The 20,624-nt window shown below is 40.1% G+C and overlaps 1 protein-coding gene across 6 annotated transcripts in view; it reads left to right on the top strand.

Moving 5' to 3' along the window:
* Window positions 1–20,624, top strand: part of CDKAL1 (CDKAL1 threonylcarbamoyladenosine tRNA methylthiotransferase) — a 717,891-nt gene that overhangs the window by 167,600 nt on the left and 529,667 nt on the right. For all 6 annotated transcript variants that reach the window (XM_040460543.1, XM_040460546.1, XM_040460547.1 and 3 more), the window contains one exon: window positions 11,258–11,354. In XM_040460543.1, coding sequence (XP_040316477.1) covers window positions 11,258–11,354 — 97 coding nt within the window. The remainder of the gene's footprint in view (window positions 1–11,257; window positions 11,355–20,624) is intronic.

Below are 20,624 nucleotides of genomic sequence, written 5' to 3'. Positions count from 1 at the left end.
TTTGTAATTAAAAAAAGCCTCCTGAGAACGACCTGTTTTGTTTGTAAGGTAAAGCAAAATGGACAATTGATGGGATTATGTAGTTAAAGCAAACCAAATCTTCTCTCTTCTTCCTTAGCATGTATAATTTTGCGTCCGGAATATTTCACACTTGCTACATTGAGATCGTTCAGTAACTATTCGTTGATTATATAAAAACGTCTTAATTGTGGCAGTCCTGTGTAGCGTCTTCCTGTGCGCACACAGCTTTTCGGTCCTCCTGGTGACACTGAACACAGCCTCCGAGGCACCATGAGCACATTCTCTTCTCTTACGTGCCTCTTGGAGGGAGTACGTGGTCCCTTTTTGTATGACTGCTGAACTTTCGTGTCTTCACAGTAGACGGTGGTGGGAATGAAGAAAACCTATTTTCTTGTGTATTACAGTATGGTTTCATGTGTTCACGTCAAGTTGCTAAATGGCGAGTGCCGTCTGCTGGGTTATTTCACTCGATCGTTTCCGTTGATGTTGGTGTGAGTGATATTAGCGTGATGGCAGCTTGAGTGTGGTCACATTTGTCCTTTGGCTGGCACTGCAGAAGTGGAAGCTTGGTGGCACTTTCTCCCACCCCCCACCGCCCACACCCACCCACCAGTTGTTGGTATTCGGGTGTTTTCACATAGAATGGGGGGGCCGTGTCTGTTTCACTGAGGTTTTGCTTGCTGGAACTAGAAGTGAGCCCTGTCGCTCCAGGATTCGTCCGGGCCCAACTATGTTAGGTGCTCTTGTCAAATAATTTTTTTTCCCTCGTGAAGTTATAAAGTAGTTGCATTTGTTATAAATACCATTCTTATCTGAGGTCAGATTAATCATAAGCAATAGCTGTATTACTTTTGTGAAGATGTAAATAGAATTGTATTTTTTACGAAGGAGTGAGGGAAGGGACAAAGTAGAGAGTTGAGGGGAAAGTTGTGCTGCTTATAATCAGTAAGAAAATAATTCTTAAGAGTATGATAGTAATTCTTATGAATTGTTTATTTGATCTGTGAGAGTGAAAATCGTGTTAGGATTTACTATAAAATTCACATGGAAATAAGTGGTGTTGGCACTGATCACATGTAGTTCATCTGATTGGATCATCTGTTTCTGACGTTGAAAAAGATTCCTGTTTAATGGTAGTTTTATTAAAATTTAAGAGACATAAACCTGGCTGTTAATCACAACTTTAGTTAATGACTCATCCTAGTATTATTTCCTGGTCTTAGGTGTTCTTTCAGAATTTACTGAATTGCAAGAAGGGGTTTTGTTTTTAAGTTTATTTATTTAGTTTTGAGGGAGGGAGAGAGGGGGCAGAGGGGAGGGGCAGAGAGAGAATCCCAAGCAGGCTCTGAGCTGCCCAGAGCGACTGAGCCAGCCAGGCGCCTCCCCCCCAAGAAGTTTTTTGAAAATGTATTCGAAGGTGTGTAAAGTGAATCACATCTAGGCATTGCCCTTGAGGAGCTCATAGTTTCGTAGGGGGAGACATGTCTGTTGCAGGAATTACAGTTCTAGAAGTCAGTGCTGAATGTTACAAATTGTTTGTTGTAGGAACAAGTACATAATTTAGGACAGTGATTTTTCTGAATTAGCTAGTTCACTTAGAATATGTTAAGAATGAGTTGTTTATGGTGCCCTGATAATATTCTCTACCTCTTGTCCCTCCAGTGAAACCTCTTGATTATGCAGGAGTTAAAGCTTGCTGAAGCCCAGTTAAGGCAGGTTTGAAGAAAGTTTCTCTTCTCTTGCCTGTGTTCTGTAGGTGGGGATTCCATATTCCATTACTGTATGGATTAGTCAAGGAGACAACTCTTACTTTTTTTTTTTTTGGGGGGGACAGAGAGAGACAGAGCATGAACGGGGGAGGGGCAGAGAGAGAGGGAGACACAGAATCGGAAACAGGCTCCAGACTCTGAGCCATCAGCCCAGAGCCCGATGCGGGGCTCGAACTCACGGACCGCGAGATCGTGCCCTGGCTGAAGTCGGACGCTTAACCGACTGCTCCACCCAGGTGCCCCAACAACTCTTACTTTTACCTGGGCATGAGTGTCTCTTGGTTAGCCACTTTTTATTGTATTATTTTAAATTAAGAAAAAAAATTTTTTAACGTTTATTTATTTTTGAGAGAGACAGAGACAGAATGCTAGTGGGTTAGGGACAGAGAGAGAGGGAGACACAGAATCTGAAGCAGGCTCCAGGCTCTGAGCTGTCAGCACGGGGGCCCCATGCGGGGTTCGAACTCATGAGCTGTGAGATCATGACCTGACCCCAGGTGGGACACTTAACCGACTGAGCCGCCCAGGCGCCCCTTATTGTTTTATTTTAAATAACAAAGTGCTTTTCTGTTACCCCCTCCAGAGGATCAGCTTTTACATTAACTAATGCCTCTTTGGATAAGTGACTTTGAAAAAGGCACGAAAGGTTTGGAAATCTTGTTAAGGAACTTTTTATAAGTTTCTGATATTTTTTCATTCAGACTGTGTAGCCAATTCCAAAATCCAGTGGATCTCCCCCAGAAGCCAGGTTGGGATCTAATGGTACCCCAGCTCAAATTGTATTCAGGATGGACTAGAAATAAGCCCATGTGTGCATTTTCCTTCTGAACTTTGATTCCTTTAGTTCAATTTTTAGTTGGAATCAGAACTGTATACTTCCCTATTCGTTCCTCAAAATATAACCTAGATTTCTGTTGTAATTTAATTTTTGTTTTTCTTGGTAAATGTGATAATTAAAGTACAATGAGATGTGCAAATTGGACAGTGAATTGAATAAATGTAACAGCTGATCTCTTTTCACTGTCAGTTTTTAAAGGTCTTCTGATATGCTGATAGACTCTTGAGATTGCTTTCTTTCTTTTTACATTTCTTTCTTTTTTTTTTTTCCTCTGTCCAAGGGTATTACTATCTAAAGTGTTTGCTATGCAGAGTGTCAGGATAGTGATCTTAGGGGAGGTGAACTAACAACAGGTTTGCTTTTCATTTTATGAAATGAATTCTCCATAATAGGAATACATCTGTCATAACTTTAGGTTACTTTTTGTGTTGGTCCTTTTAAGGAAGGAGTGTCTTACTTACTTTAATTTAAAAGCTTAACAAGAAGGAAATGATTGATTTGAATGGTAACTGCTGTGTAAGTCTTAAATGCAGTTTTAAAGGTGGTGAAGTATCATGTATATAGTGGTCAGATTTTCTGAGCTTCACTCCTCTTACTTTTTCTTGGATCTCAAGGTTACAAGGTACAAATATCATTGAACCTTAAACTTCGTAATGTAGGGGAGGAAAAAAGAAACAACCTTTGTGTGTACTTTCTTAGGTTCATCCACTGGGGCTTGGGAATCAATCTGATAAAAGATGGATTAACAGGGGGAAAAAACCAAATTTAGGTATGCAGGGGTAGTTCATGAGGACACGTGACCTAAGGAGGGGGTTGCAATTTGGAGATTGTATGCCATCTTAACAAAGGGGTAAGAGTAGAGAGGAGCTGAGATGAAGGAGAAAGGGTTTGGGGTTCCTTGGAGAGAGGGAGTTTATGGTAAGGTGATTAGAAATACGTGGGAAGTGAGGGTTGTTTAGTAGGGTTGGTTATGCAGATATGAGATGGTTTGAGTTGTCTCTGGAGTAGTTGTCTTCCTGATACTGGAGAGGGTGATGCCTTCACACATGGAGATTTATGTTCTTCATTTAACCTAATTGTTGGGGGGTTGGGCTCTTTTCCTGAGCCTGCTATTTCTTTCTCCTTTTTTCTTTTTTAAGTTTATATATTTTTAGAGAGAGAGAGAGTGAGAGTGTGCATCAGTGCGGGAGAGGCAGAGAGGAGGAGAGACAGAATCCCAAGGAGGCTCTGCACCATCAGCACAGAGCCCGATGTGGGGCTTGAACCCTGAGATCATGACCTGAGCCCAAATCAAGAGACATATGCTTAACTGACTGCACCATCGCGGTGCCCCCTGAGCCTGCTGTTTCTTAATTGCTTTTTGCTCAAAATAATCTTCTTGTCAAAGTGCTGCATTTTGCGGTGGCATATTCTGGCCCTCTTCAATGACTAAACAAAGTTCTGGGTGACTTGTAGCATTGTACCAGATTTTAGGAGGCTTACTTAACCTTTATTTGAGCCTGCATTAACTTCTTCCTGTTTGAACTCAGAACACTAATATTCTTTTGAAGTAATTCATCAAAAATCCTAGTATTAAGGTATGTTTTTATAACATATACAACATGTTAGTATAGTACTACATGTGTATGATTTATATACGACTGTATATATTTATGTATCTGGGTTATCGCCCTCTTTTTTATGCTGGTGAGTTCTTCGATTAAAAGTTTTGGTGGCCACTTGATATCTGATGAGCCTCTAAGCATATACTGCACACACATTTCATTAACGAATTTGTGAACATCATATATATATCAAGTGAGGCTGTTGATGGTCATCATTTATTCCAGAGGTTTCATAGATCCATTGTGTAACAGTTAGAAGTGGCGGTGGGTGAATTGAGTAGACAAGCTAGAAATGACGTGTTGAGAGGTAAGAGCCAACACAAAAGGAAGAGAAGAATCCATCTGTGTGGCTTCCCGAGATGATTTATCACTGGGCCGCACGGCCTTAAGATCTTGGTAACCCTTGGCTACCGACATCATTATGTTGAAGCAAAGGGCAGTGATGGATGACTATCAGTTCTGTCTTTACCTTGGGCAAGGTATTTCATCTTTCTGAGCCTCTGTTTTCTCTTTTATAAAATGAAATCACAGGGCTAGAAAGTTTGGGGTGTCTCTTACAGATGTGAAATTCTCTGTCTGCAGTGCTGAAGGCAGTCAACTGCGGGTACAGTTGGAGTCACCATATTTTGCACCAATAGGAAATGCAGGCGTGTCATACAAATATTTTAGAAACATTTCCTTTGGAATGGTTACCTATTTTTTTGACCGTACATGGTTTGGGAAGTAGGCCAGTGTAGGGAATAAGGCTTCAGGAGGTGAAAGAAGGCAAATTTGGGTGAATAAGTGGGAGCTAATTAACGGGCAAAGACAAGTGTTCAGTGATTAAAAAGGCAGACTAGATGGGGTTTATCAATCTGGAAAATAACCATTCAAATGTGTATTCAAATATGTAACTGGGGATAGATACCTGCAGACATTCAAGTCCAGAGTAACTGGGGTTTTGTCTCATGATCGCGAGACTCAATGTTATTTTAACTAAACCTAGTTACGTCACCTGGAAAGCCAGCTTGACATGACATACATTTCCATTGCTCGAAAACTGAAGCCCCAATTTTGTGAGACAATTAAGCACCCCTACTATCTGGTTTCTAAAGCTAGTGGCTTAAAAGTTGTATCCAAAGCACTAAAAGCCACAGGTTTTTTTCTCTGATTCAGAAATTCAGCATCAGGACTCTTGGGCAGGATAACGGTAAGTCCGTCAACAGCAAGTCCATTCTCCCAGTTGTTTTTTCAAAAATTGTACAATTATTCTGAATACATCTTGTTCTCTTGCATTCAGTCCATCAGCAAAATCCTCTACCTGTACCCGGAAGAGTGCCCAGGTTCCACCCACTTTTCACAACCTCCGCTGCTACCTCCAGGAACGTGTCTGCCCGGTCTCCTTCCACCTCTGTCCCCTCATGGTTTACTCTCAGCACAGCACTCAGAGTGATCTTTGTCAAGCGTGTGCCAGAACAAAGTACCCCTCTCCTCCTTCCTCGACTGCTTGTTCCAAAATTTACAAGAGGCATCATGATTGTTGAAGTATATCATGCACACAGATCCTTATTTGCTGAGATATTTTTATGTTTCAATTGGCTACATGTCTAACTATAAATACTTCAAATAGGTGTTCCCTTAAATATTTGCAGAGAATACTCAACATGCAGAGACTGAAGACTGTGCTTGCTTTGTACAGAAACAGATTGATTTGACTCTCTTTTTAGTGCTGTTATGTGGAAGTTTTTATGAGTATATCCATGTGCATTTAGAAAGGTGAAAGATCATGGGGCACCTGGGTAGCTCAGTCGGTTAAGCATCCGATTTGGCTCAGGTCATGATCTCACGGGTTCGAGCCCCATGTCGGGCTCTGTGCTGCAGATTCTGTGTTTCCATCCCTCCCTCTCTCTTCTGTCAAAAATAAATAAACATTTAAAAAAAGTGAAAAAAAAAAGAAATGTAAAAGATCAGATATATATCTAAGAAATACTTTTTCATGAAAGAGAACTTTGGTTGAAGACCGAGTCATTATTAGGAGTATTATATCGATGGAGCATCACATCGAAGGGGAGATGGGCGTAGTAGGAAAAAAGAACACGGAGAGAGAAGCAGCATTTCCTCCCTGCCTGCTTCTTGTGCAGAACTGTGTTTTTCTTGATTTTATTTCTTGAGTGTATTACTCTGCTATGAGATCGTTCACAAAAAACAGAAAAACAGGAACTGTCGAATACTGTTTCTACTTTGAGGACATTCGATACATTATAATCCCCATAAATTTCTGTGTGGTTTTAATCAAGAAATGTTTGCTCTAATTTTTATTACACGATCGAAACCCAAGTTGGATTTCTATTCTGAGATCTGGTGTGCAAGGAACAGGGGATCTTGGGTGCCCATCTGAGCTCCAGCACCAACTGAACGTGTGGACATTGGGCTTCAGTTACTGCATCTTCTTGACTCTCAGTTTTCTCATTTGCGAAATAAAGCAAATGATACTATGTGATCTTTATTTTTTACGATTTCTGTGAATTTTAAGGTTCTGAACAAATTATCTCTTGTATTTAGTAGTTGACAGAAAAGAGGGAAAGGTTTCTTTATGTTTTCTGCATCACTCTAGTGCTGTAGTCAAGGATATGCCTCTAATTTTAGAAGTGTGTTTCAGGAAAATAAGGATGATTATAGTGAATTAGCTTTACATGTAATTTTTATTTTAATTAACATTTCAAGGCTATCTAAAATGAAAACATAAAATTCATGCTACCTTAAACTTTCTTAAGGTATTATTGTTACCAACGTTCATATTTTGAAGGATAAAAGGTTTTAAAAATGTGTCTGTGCTGAGTACTTTCTAAAGAAATTGTTTTATTGGCTTTTATTAACCGGAACAAAGCTCACTAAACAAAAAGAACAGGATGTAAGAAGGGAATGTTTAGAACAAGAGGACTCAGAGAAATTGTGTTCAAGCCTTTGCTGCTTTATTTGGTCACATATAAAATGAGGCATTAACATTCCATAACGGGGCTGTGATTTTTGCTTTGATTCTAATTCTGGTCTACCCTAGCATTTTAAGTCCAAATTCAATAAAAGCATGAAATAATATTCTAAATAAATCACTTGTTCAAGCATCTCTGTTTTGAACTTTTCCTCTTAATTTTCTGGTGTTGTGCTTACTCCCTGAAAATCAGCCTTGGACTGTTTTATGACCTGGTTTAGTGTTTATAATGTCACTGGAACATTTTCCCTGGATTGTTGTACATATTGGCTGTACGGTTTTCAAATGTTATGGAGCTAACTGCATAATGGTTAACCCGATGAAGTGCTGTGGGAATGCCGTGTAAGTGCTGATACTGATGATTATTGTTGTTAAAGTATAGGTGTTGGTGGTGATGTTACCTCCTTTTTGTTTTCCACACTAGTATTTTTATCCTGTGGAAATGTTTCTATAGCTCTAAAGAGCCTTAAAGTTTTGTACTCAACCAGATTGTCTCCACACCTTTCGGGACTATTCTATCCAGGGTTACCAACCGTCACATTAGCTTCATTCCCAGCTGGCTGACTTGAATGTCTGGAAACTGATAGGCATTCGTGGAACCTCCGATTAAGTGTGTCCTGTGTGAATTTGTTGCTTTCTGTTCCAGTCCTCAGCCAGCTGCTTCTTTGGGCCAAATCTGACCTGCTTCCTATTTTTGTAAATGGAGCTATATTGGAACAGACACACACACACACACGCGCGCACACACACACACACACACACACACACACGTAATGTTATATATGATTGCTTTTACATTAAGGTGGCAGAGTTGAGACTCTTCCAACAGAGACCTGTGAGTAGCAAAGGCTAGGGTATTTACTCTCTAGCTCTTTATATAAGATGTATGCTGGGGCGCCTGGGTGGCGCAGTTGGTTAAGCGTCCGACTTCAGTCAGGTCACGATCTCGCGGTCCGTGAGTTCGAGCCCCACGTCAGGCTCTGGGCTGATGGCTCAGAGCCTGGAGCCTGTTTCCGATTCTGTGTCTCCCTCTCTCTCTGCCCCTCCCCCGTTCATGCTCTGTCTCTCTCTGTCCCAAATAAATAAATAAACGTTGAAAAAAAAAATTAAAAAAAAAAAAAAAAGATGTATGCTGATCCCTCTTAGACTCAAAACCTTGGCATCACTTTGGATTCCTCCTTGGGTTTTCCCCAAATATATTTAAGAGGAAAACCCATCTCCTTTCCTTTAATCTTTCTTTTTTCAGATCTTTCACCTGCATTCAGGTCCTCACATCCTTTAGCCTAGAGTATTAAATAAATTTCCCCACCTCTTGGCTCCTTCTCCCCTTATGTTTCATTTTATGTCTTGCCATCAGCGTGATGTTCCTAAGATTTGGTGTCACTCTTTGTCCGCTCTGCCACCAGAACACTTCCCCATTCCCACTAACTTCACTAGAAACTCCCCAGCCTCTCTCTTAAGGTTCCTTCCATAATATAAGCTTTGCCAGTCTCCCTCATACAGGAATTCTGTAGTGTAACACTTTCCTCTGACGGTCTTGTCTTCGTCCATGCGGGAACAACCGCCTGGGGCTCTCTGTCTCCATTTTCCACCTTCTCCTCCTACCGTCCGCCCTAAAACCCCCCTCAAGTTTGTTTGGAAGTGTTTACTGTCTGTTTCTGTCTGCATATTCCTTTTCCCTCCCTGATACATGTATGTATAGCCTGTGCCTCTTTCCTCACTAGTGGCATTTTATTTGATGCTGTGTTGTTGATGTCGTTTTACGTCTCATCCGTTATAAACCAGAAGCTTGTTGAGTGCACAGTGCGTGTGTTCCCTCAAACTCTCAACGTCATGTCTTAGGCGTGCTTAATAATTAAGTAATTGAGGGGGCGCCTAGGTGGCGCAGTCGGTTAAGCGTCCGACTTCAGCCAGGTCACGATCTCGCGGTCTGTGAGTTCGAGCCCCGCGTCAGGCTCTGGGCTGATGGCTCAGAGCCTGGAGCCTGTTTCCGATTCTGTGTCTCCCTCTCTCTCTGCCCCTCCCCCGTTCATGCTCTGTCTCTCTCTGTCCCCAAAATAAATAAACGTTGAAAAAAAAATTTTAAAAAATAAAAAAAAAAAATAAGTAATTGAGTCACATTATAGGAGGCAGGCCTTCTAATTTGAATGTAATTATTGGTGACCTCACAGACTCCCTTGGATGTTTGCAGTGATTCTGGGTGTTAGAGGGAATTCTTGAGGAAACCAGATGTCACTTCCTCATGTAGATTGTTAATGTAAATGGAATGATTTTTCTCGTCTGATAAGGTATTTCACATTTACCGCAAGAAAACTGTTTGTGTGCGGTGATGTGTATGGTGCTGATAAACACAAGTGGAAGCAGCAGGCAGAGCCAGGCAGGAATCCTCTTGGATGTGGTAAGCAATCTACCAAACTCAGATTTTTTTGATTCCGTTAGCACGTTCCCCCCAGCCCCACCCCCAGGATTCCAAGAGGAAAAATTACACCAAAGCACTCTAATCAGTTATTGAAGTGAAACCCTTACAGATGATGTTAGAATAGTCTTTTACACTCTGCTTATCCGTTCATTCAGTCATTCCCTGCATTCCTCCCGGAAGGTTTTGATGCGGCTGTCAATTCCAGATAGCTGGTTCTGTTAATCCCTGGGTTTTTGGAGGGGGGCCTCCTGTTCTGAGTTTGTTCTCTGGAAAAAGTTGAGAGAAACAAAACAATGTGCCAGGTGTAGAGACTTTTCACTTCACAGTGGTATGTTCCCGAAACTGGGCTGCTGATACCCTTAACTTCCTCAAATGGTTTTAGAAACAGAGATTGCCAGGGGGCGGCCAGGAAGACAGTTTGGTGTATAAAGCGTAGTACCCAAGCATGTGGCAAAAAAAAAAAAGGAACAAAGCATCACTATATTCCAAAACCCACACACTTGAAAAAGAATTAAAGACTTGAAAATGTAATTTTAATTGGGCAAAGGACATGCATAGTTTCTAGGAAAAGATATCCGCTCTGCTGGGTTCACCACTGTTTTCCACTGTTTTCTAGCACATAGTCAGTGTTTGCTGTATACACGCATGTGAGATAAATGAGTAACACAGATGCATAAAATATATCCCAACCTTCTTCTAAGTAAAGAAATGCTTCATAACTGGAAATGTATGCCTTTGAATCGGCATTTCTACTCTCTGGAATTTATTCTAGGGAAATAATTAGCATAGATTTCACATTTATGTTTCCATAATCGTGGAACACTTTCTCAAATACTCAAAGATGTCTATCTGTCCATCCACATGTATATGTACATATGTTGTTAGCATAAGTTAGCATAAGCACTTAAGCTTATGCATAAGTCTCCAGGGAACAAAACTGGGAGATATATGAATTCCCAGGATAGAAAGGGTATTATACCTTCTATTTCTTTAACTTTTGTTTGATTTTTTTAAACGTATATTTTATTTTTATACTGATCAAAAGACTGAGAAGTTATAGAATGAGTTTTAGGTACATTTTCATTAGTAATTAAAATAACTTATTTGAATGGCTAACTTGTCTATCTAGAAAGTGTGTTTTTTTAAGTTTGTTAATTTTTAGAGAGAGGGAGGGAGGGAGAACAAACGGGGGAGGGGCAGAGAGGAGAGACAGAATCCTAAGCAGCCCAGAGCCCAATGTGAGAGGTTCAGACTCCCGGACCGTGAGATCATGACCTGAACCGAGATTAAGAGTCAGAAACTCAACTGACCATGCCGCCCAGGGGCCCCTAGAAAGCGTGGTTTGTAAGAGTGCTTTATATCCTTGAGAATTCTGTGGAAGTACATTTTTTGGTTTTGTATTGGGACGGTAATGAAAGACATTATCAGGTTGGAGTGCTGTTGTGTCCTTTAATGGTGTGATCAATGGATGCACAGTTCAGAAGTCTTACAGTGTTTTCTTGCAGCGGTTGTAAGAAAATCCAGCTTCTTGGTAGAATGGCTTCTTATGATTTGGAGAACTTATATGCACTTACATCAGTTTCCAGGGGTCTACTTGTGAGCAAAAGAACGACACTGTTTTTCTCTTCATCTTTCTAGAAAAGCTCAAGAGGAGAACAAGAAAATTGTGCTAGCTGGATGTGTTCCTCAAGCCCAGCCTCGGCAGGACTACCTTAAAGGACTGAGTATCATCGGGGTAAGCTTGTACCTGACGGGGAGGACAGAAAATCCTAGGTTGTTGAAACACCTGATAGGCCCACATTTGATTTGCTCTTTCTGTGTTATTGACAAGCTCTGTTATGCATCCGACTACCTGTCAACACACTTCCCCTGTTGCCGCTGAAATTTTGTCATGTCTGTGTAACTTTTTCACCTTAGCACAAAAGAATGTTCCAGATTTTCTTGTTGAAAACACCAAACATTACGAAGCCATAGTATGGGATTTAGGTCCATTACTAACCCCTGGCCTTTGTCTGCCTGTCCCGTGCTGCGTTTTGCCATGGTGTACGCATCATTGTACTTTTCCCATCCCACGGACCCATGTCATCCCTCCAGCACACGGATGCCTTTTTCTGGAACGCCCCACTTCTGGTCCCTCTCACATCATGACTGCAACATGATTCGTTCCGTTCAGCCTCCTCTGACCCCTGCGCGGCCTTCCGCAATCCTGTGCCTCAGTTCCTGGGTCGCAGCTCACTATACGGTTACCTGTCATCTGCTCTCTCATCACAGCATTCCACACAGTTGTGATTTTACCTTGACTCTGAGAATTTTTTGATTAAGGCCACCTTTCTACTTAAATCATTAACTTTACAGGAGAGCTTTTCAGTCTTTTTTAAAACTCTAACCGTGTTACTCCAGCCTTTCCCATGATGCCTGACATACAGTAGGCACTCAATAAGTGCTTGGTGACCGGCTGAAGGAAAGAATCTTCCTACTGTATTTTGGTCATTGGCATGCCTTCTTCCCTGTGGGGCACTTAGCATTGTGAAGTCAGGACACTTCCTGTCTGTTCCCTCTCTCATCCTTTGTGGCCATCACTGTTCACAAAAGGCCCAAAGGTAGCTGGCCTTCAGTCGGTATTTGTGACCACATGGTGGTACTTCGTCCTCCTCACCACCCTCCAAGGGCTGTACTCAACCTGCTCAGCAATCTTCTTTTAAAGTAGGCTTTGTTGATTTTTTAAAGAAATATAAAAATTCAGTATGCGCATAAAAAAATCACATGAATAATTGGCACCTGGAATGAGGTTTATTGGATTTTTATTTATTTTCTATACTACTGACAAGTTTTGTTTTCTTTTAAGATTTTATTTTTTTAAGTAATCTCCGTACCAATGTGGGGCTCGAGCTTATAACCCCGAGATTAAGAGCCGCACGCTCCGCCAGCTGAGCCAGCCAGGCGCCCCGTTATCGACAACTTGTTATAGTGTGTTCTCAGTGTAATGAACTTGTTTTCTGCTGTCGAGTCCTTGCCCCACTAGCAAATTTAATAATCTGTGAGCAAACATTCTTGTGTTAAACAGAACCTGAATGTTTGAGAAGTTTAGTTTGTTTTCACCATTTGTCTGTTTACTTTATGATTTCTCCTGGTTTAAGGGATGAAATGAATATGGACTCCCAAGTTATGTTTTCAGGTCAGACTAACTTTCTCCATAAACACAGTCCTGCTGTGTTAGGGAAATAGGAAACTCGTTAGAATTCGGATTCAGAGATGGAACGTGGCAAAAACATAGGATTCCTCTTAGATTTCACCTCAAGGAATTCAGTTATCGGAATAGCATAATTTCTTTAGTATGACAAAGCCTCTTCTCTGTGTACAGTTTGGTACCATTTTCCTGAACTCTGCTGTGTGCAGTGATGGGCTCAGAATATGTTAGGAGGTAGGGGGGATTCTAAGGGAGGATGCCCGGTGCCAGCAATGGGGAAGATTATCTCAGGGGTGATACCGTCTCGTGGCTTTGGCGACTAACGTCTCCCTCTTCCCCCATTTAGTCCAGTATCTTTTGCATTCTGTTTCCTAATCGCGTTTAATTACCTCAGAAGTTCTTAAGACTTACTTATTTTGCTCCTTTATGAGAATGGAGAAATAAGGTCACATGTTTTAAAAAGGGAATACAAGGAATATTCATAATTCCATCCCTGAAACACAGTAAGTATAACTGCTTATCCCCTTCACTTTTTTCCCCTCATTGTGTCCCTCGTCTGTTTCTTTTTAACGTAAGCTCTATGCCCAACGTGGGACTTGAACTCATGACCCCGAGATCAAAAATTGCATGCTCTACCGACTGAGCCAGCCAGGCACCCCACCTTTAGACTCGTGCACATTTGACTTACTGTAATCTCCAAACCATTTTTATCCTTATGTCTCCATGAGCTTTTAAACCATTTTAAATCTTGTGCTCTCTTCGGTATTACGTGTACTAAACCGCTTTAAATCTTGCATTAGCACTCTATTGAAGGATATGCCATCATTTACTTAACTATTCTTGTTGGATATAAGGGTTTTCTAGTTTTTAGGAAGCATACGTCATATATCGATGTCCACAAAGGGCTTTTTATTTTAATTGCAAGTCAGTATATTGTGAGAAGTTTCCGAAAGTGGATTCACACTATTAGTGACATTGTTTGAGTTGTAAGTTAATTGTGTCTTCAGTAGTTAGTGTTCCAATGAAACTATGAGATTCGACTACTCTTTGTAAACATCATTTTTAGAGCAGTTGTTAAGTGGCAGCATGTATATAACATGTATCATAACTGACTGTATATAAAAACCTTGTCCATAAACTGAGGGTTGATGGTGGGGGGGGGTGGGTGATGGGTATTGAGGAGGGCATCTTTTGGGATGAGCACTGGGTGTTGTATGGAAACCAATTTGACAATAAATTTCATATATTGAAAAAAAAAAAAAAAACCTTGCCCATAGAACCTAAACTTTAAAAAATCTGGAGTAGGAAACCAAAATCATCTATAACTGGTGTTTGAAAAGACCTGTTTCTGAAGATAATTGTTAGAATTGCTACAAAAATGGAAACCTTCTGAGATAGAGTGAGTTTCCCTGAAATAAAGAAATGAATTAATTGATTTATACAAAGAAAAAAATTCTGAAGTATAAAAAAATATGAAGATGTTTAAGTTCATTGACTCAATAGGAAACTAGTTTTTGAGGGTGTTTGGGATTGTATTGCTCAGTTGATTTACAGACGGAACGAAAACTGATATTCCTTAACAAAATTCCCCTCACAGAATATCTGTGATGGAAGGGCTTTAACAGAAGGGGAAGAAAGAAGCCTTGTAACTGCAGTAGGAGTTTTTGTCGTCTGCTAGGATTTGTCTGTGTCACCGCGCAATACAGGGAGGACGTGTTGATTCTTTCGACCAAGTGATTGAAATAAAAAGCTGCCTTTAGGTGGGGATCAGTGGGTGAGCAAGCTACTTATTGTACACCTGAATTAAAAGGGCATGTTATCCTCATGTTTGCAAGTACTTGTGGAGTAAGCAGTTAGGAAGATATGTAATATTTAAAAAGGATATTACTACTGTTGTAACGTGTGAATTTCCATCCGTATCACCCTTTAGAAATGGTGCATTTAATTTGTTTTCATTATCAGAGATAGCAATGTAGTGAGGGCACTTAGTTATCAGTTGTTTGACCCCTGAGTGTTTTATTGTCATCTCTCCTACTGTCTCCTGAAGCGATCTAGTTGTAATTAATATTATTTGTGTGGTGGTGAATGAAGAGAACATAACAGAATATATCAAAACCTACCAACCTCTGGGTCCATAAGAATGGATTTCAGTGGAAGTAACCTCTAAACTGATCTCATTCTGGAGCACAAAAATGTCTAATTTTTTTACATTGGGAGAGGAGAGAGAACAGATTTGAAAACATACATGTCTTAGATAAAAAAGTCTTTTTTTTTGTAACCAAAACTTGTTTCATAGCATGATTAAATGAAGTGTATATTTTATATCTAGAATATATGTATTTGCAGGTAACCAGTATGGAATCAGGATCTTTTTAATAACATTTTACCTGACCGTGAAAAATTTTCTGTCCCCTAGGGGGGAATAGTTATGGTTAGCCCATCCACCTTGGAATGAGTTTTAATGCAGTGCCCCTCTTGTGATACCTACTGAATGCTCCTTTCCTTCTCTTCAGCTCATGTATTGTTAGGGAAGTTTCTTTTAGATTAGTCAACCAGAAAGTAGACTGTGCTCTGTTAAAATCTGGTAAAAAAAAAAAAAAAAAAAAAAGAGCAGACTTCAGGATTCCAGGATTTTCAAATCGCAGGGGCCGCCCCATCATTTTTCTCCAGCAGGTACTTACTGAGAGCCTATTATGTGGCAGCACCTGGAACAGGTATGCCGCCGCATGTACGATTATCAAAGATCACTTCCCTCTTGGAGCCTACGTTTCAGTTCTTGGATAACTGGTGTGAGCCTAGAATGTCTCTTCCCCAAGAGAATGTGGTGGGATGGGTTCCTAAGACCATAGGGAGATTGATTAGTCGGGAACCTCTTGGTAAGGCTCAGGTGTACTTTGAGAAATATACTTTGTGTCCGTTAGTTAGAAGTTGTGTTAAGAATAGGTACATGAAACAATATTTGCTTGAGTTCTTCTTCAGGCAGTGTTATCTTTCCATTATTGCAGTTATTATTTCTAGGCGTGACGTTTATTAGGAGGGTTGGTTTTGAAATTTTTAGGAGGGAGCATGTTTACAGAACTGTACATTTTGTGTTGATTTTCTGTGCTAATTAATAAACAAGGACTGCATTTGAACGTGGTGTTGATTCATTAGGCTTATCTTTGTAGTTGTATACTATCTCTAGAAATCCTAAATAAAATGTGCATTTTAGGTTATCACATTTGGAAACATGCAGTTCATAGCAGGATATATAACTTGATGTTGAAAATTTGTAAATGACAAAACTTTCTGATTTGCCAGCTGTGAGCCCCGCAGGCAGGTGCACACTTTTCTTTGGATAGCTGAACAAAAATGTTGTTCAGCACAGGTGTCCACTTATCTCAGGGACTATTAACCAGGTTGATTTGCAGTGGCTTAAACATCTTTTCAGTCAGCCTGCCCTAATACTGAAAAGTCAAACAGCACGATGAATATTTCCAATGTGGACGCTTTAATTTTGAAAATTACGTGTATAAATACAGCAGCATTTGAAAGAGACTCTATCTGAGAATATTTCTGTCCTATATCTTATTGCAAAAGGTAAATGAATTCATGGAGTGGAGCAAAGTGTCACGGTAATAGCGGCATTGATATCGAGGGCAAAGCGTGAGAAATTGTGTCCTTCTGGTTTGTCTCTGCTTCAAAGATGTATTTCATCTTGTTATATTGCTTTTTTTTTAACTTTAATTATTGAAAAGGCAGTATCATACCAGAATGACATGTAAATTTAAAAGGCCACTCGTGTTTGTGCCTTTGTTTTCATTTCTTTTGTGGCCTCTTGTAGTTTTTCCTGTATGTGTGTATATTCTTGCGTCGTTCACATATTTTAAGAAAGCACATATTAGTAGTTAAGAGCGTGGATTCAGGAGCTAGATTGCACAGATTCATATCCCTGATGCACCACTTACTTATTAGCTATGTGGCTTTGTACAAGTCATTTCACCTCTCCGTGCCTCAGTTTCCTCCCCTGTAGACGGGAGGTAATAATAGAACCAAACTCTGAGTTTTGTCAGGGTTAAACCAGTTAATACGTGTAATATGGTGAGCACGGTGCCTGGCACTTGGTAAATGCTCTGTCTGTATTAGCTTTATTATTATTATTTCTTTAATTTTTTTTTTTAATTCACTTAACTAATAGAGTCAACGTCGAGCAACATACGCTGTGCCTGGAACAAGAACTCTTTGCTAGAGATACAGAGCTGAATAAAATGTCTTTCCCCTGAAACCCTTGAAATCTGAAGAGAGGCACAAATAATCATGATGAATACACAGAGGCGATAAAGTCCCCTGTGGGGACACACGTTGGATGGAGTCGTCCTACACTTGGGCCTCAAAGCCAAGAGTAGTGATTGGATAGAGAGAGGAGAAAAGGCTTTTAGCAGAAGCCACAACACATCTAAAGAAGAGCATGTGGGCTTACAGGTGCCTGGAAGGCAGGGGACTAGCAGGAAGTGTAATTCAGAGAGGGTAGTTTAAGAGGTGTAGTTTGGAGGAATGCAGATGAGGAATAAAGAGGGCCCTGTGAAGGTGGAGAGAACGGGTTTGCATTGCACGAAGTGCTCAAGTGAGACCCAGTAGGACCGGGGGAAAGACTGAGGAGTAGCACAGCCTGGAAGAAGTGACACTTATTATAACGAAGCGGTATAATCGAGTGGTTGTTTCTCTATGCCCTGTACTGGCTATTTGTTCATTATCTTCTTGTATGTTATTTATACTGGTCCTTTTTCTTGCTTTAAGACAGATTCATTGAGGCATAATTAACATATAGTGAAATTTATCTTTGATGAAGTGTGACAAACGTACTTTGTTGTGTAAGCACGATCACAGTTAAGAAACAACATTTCCATTGCACCAGAAAGTTCCCTGTGTCCTCTTGTAGTCAACCCCCCACCCCGCAACCTAACACACATACCCACGGTCCTTGGCAACCGTGGTTCTGATTTGTCTTACAGTTTTGCCATTTTCAGAACGTCCTAGAAATGGAATTACATGTTACTTTGTTTCTTGCTTTTTGCACTTAGTGTAATGCCTTCGGTATTCATCCCTGTTGCTGTGATTATTGCTAGTCCGTTAGTGTTTGTTATGTAGGATTTTTTCACTTTATGGATGGACAGTTTATCTGCTCACCAGTGGAGGCAATTTGTGTTGTGTACAGTTCTGGGCTATTAAATAAAGCTTCTGTGAGCATTCATGCACGGATCTGCGTGTGGCACTGTTTGCACCCTCTCGGGTAAATACCCAGAATGGTATTGCCTAGTCATATGGTAAACATCTGCTCAGCCTTTCCAGAAACTACCAGAGTATTTTCCAAAACTGCTGTACCCTTTCGTTCTGTAGCAGCAGTTGACTTGCTTCGCATCCTGACCAAAAGTTGGCATTGCCGGCTTACAATCTTAGCAGTTGTACTGGGTGAGCTGTGGCAGCTAATTGTGGTTTTAATTTGCTTCTGTCTGTTGAGTGATGATGTTCAGCATATTTTCATGTGATTATTTGCCATCGCTGTATCTTTGGTACAGTGTTGAAACCTTTTACCACCTGCCCCTCTTTTTTGGTGACCTTGAGCTAGGAAACTATTTCTTAGGATGCCTGGGTATGCACACGCATACTCACATGTGCACACACACGGACACACACAGGCACACACGGGCACACACGGACATGGACACAACTGTTTCTTAGGACTGTAAGAAAAGAAATTGATACTTTGGACTTTATCAAAAGTAAGTACTCTTGCTTCTCAGAAGATGTTGTTCAGGAAATGAAAAGGCAGGCCACAGACTGGAAGAAAATATTTGCAAATACGTGATCTCCTAAACAGTTTGTATCTAGAATACATAAAGGACTTCTTCTACAACTGAACAGTAGGAAATCAGTCTCTCTCAACATGGGGGAAGATTTGTCTTTTTATCACTTTTCATTGCCTTTAAAAGTTCTGATATAGTAGAAACTTGAAAATTTGGATGGGAGTAGTGATGAGTGGATAATGAGGTTTGAAACTTAAAATGTGTATTCCCAGGATCTCAGAATAGGTCTGATAAAGTATGTATTTCTGTCTCTTTTAAACCCCTTCTTTTAAAGTAAGAAAAGGATTTATTCAACTTTTTAGTTTATTTGCAGTTTGCTCTTATGGACCCTCCTTAGGGCCAGGGACTTTGTTTATTATTATTTTAGATTTTTAGGTATTTTTACATTACTTTCAGTGCTTATTAGTATAGCATCTAGTGAATGTTAAATACAAGGTATGCATTTAACTCAATTTTTTTCTGTATTGTTCTCTTTTTCCTGCAGCATTTATCTTTAAATTTTTCTTGTCCCGTTTTATGCTCTCATATTGGCCTCTTAATTAGTGCATTAGTTTTGTATGACACATGACAAATGACCACAAAAATGCTTAACACGACGTGTACTTACTATTTTATAGTCCTGGAGATTGGAAGTTGGACGTGGATTTTACTGGACTAAAATCAGGGTGTTGATACGGCTGCATTGTTTTCTGGAGGCCCTGCAAGAGACTCATTTTCCTTGCCTTTTGCAAGGACTTGTGACTGGTGGCCCATTCTTCCATGGTTCAAGCCAGTAGTGACTTCTCTCTCTTAACCTTTTTATCATTGCCTTTCTCTCTATCCCAGAAGGGGAAGACTCTCACCTTTGAAGGACTCCTGTGAGAAGATTGGGCCCATATTAGGTAATCCAGGTTAATCTCACCATGTCAAGATCCTTAATCTCATCACATCTGCAAAGTCCATTTTCCAGGGAAGGTAACATTCATAGGTTCTGGGGCTTAGGAGGTAGACATCTTTGAGAGGCCAGTATCCTGCCGATGACACATATACCATTATTTATTACCTGATGTTTCACATCTCTAATGTGTATTTGTGTTTTGGTTCTATTATTGCCCCCTTTTTAACTTTAGTGTCACTTTAAAAGTAATTTTTTGCTTCGTAGTATTGTCCAAAATAACGTGTCTCTATACAGTTGTGTTTTTAGCACGTTGAGTTTTGGCATAATTGCAGAAAGAGTTGTTTTTTTCCACCAAAGAAAGTTTTAGGGGTATTTTCATTAGATTTAAGAGGAAGGAGTTTCTGGTACTGATACTGATTTTGCTTGGCATCCATCTAGCCTGGCCTTATCTGTCTGTTAGTAATTTTTATGTGTTACTGAGTGTTAGTCACTCACTGGTACCATTCAGGTGGAAAATACACTTTTAGTGATGTGTGGAATGTGCTGCCATATCAACTTCTGATGAAAGGACTATTTCTGCCATCGGGGAGAAATTTTTCTCAATGAAGAGATGCAAAAGATAAAACTATGCCGGAAAATGAGAAGGTTTTGTTGAAAAAGTTAAACCACACGTAGTATCCAGCATTCTTTGGTGTATCTCATTAGCAAAGTTGTTCACAGGCTTGTGAATTCAGTGATCTTTCTAGTAGGGTTAGTTTAGTGACTACTATGGACTTCCCCACATTTCAGAGGTTTGGACATTGAGCTGTCTTGCAAAACCATGGATAGAGGTAGGGACTTCCTTCACAACTTGGAGAAAACTTTTGGGAGAAAAATGCCTTTTGTTTTTGTTTTTGTTTTTGTTTTTGTTTTTTTTTTCAAGAGAGAAGTCCATATTGACCTTTAACCTATCAGATGCTGATTATTGAATCAGACTCCCCTTATGGTAAAAGTGAGAAGTTTTTTATAGTATAGTTCTTAACAGAGAAAGAAAGGCTTTTTTTCTTTTTCTTTTTCTTTTTCTTTTTCTTTTTCTTTTTCTTTTTCTTTTTCTTTTTC

The sequence above is a fragment of the Herpailurus yagouaroundi genome, unplaced genomic scaffold, assembly GCF_014898765.1.
Source record: "Herpailurus yagouaroundi ecotype Mexico unplaced genomic scaffold, PumYag 250, whole genome shotgun sequence".
Taxonomy (NCBI): domain Eukaryota; kingdom Metazoa; phylum Chordata; class Mammalia; order Carnivora; family Felidae; genus Herpailurus; species Herpailurus yagouaroundi.
The sequence above is the reverse complement of the archived record's forward strand: the minus strand, read 5'-3'. Positions and strand labels throughout refer to the sequence as shown.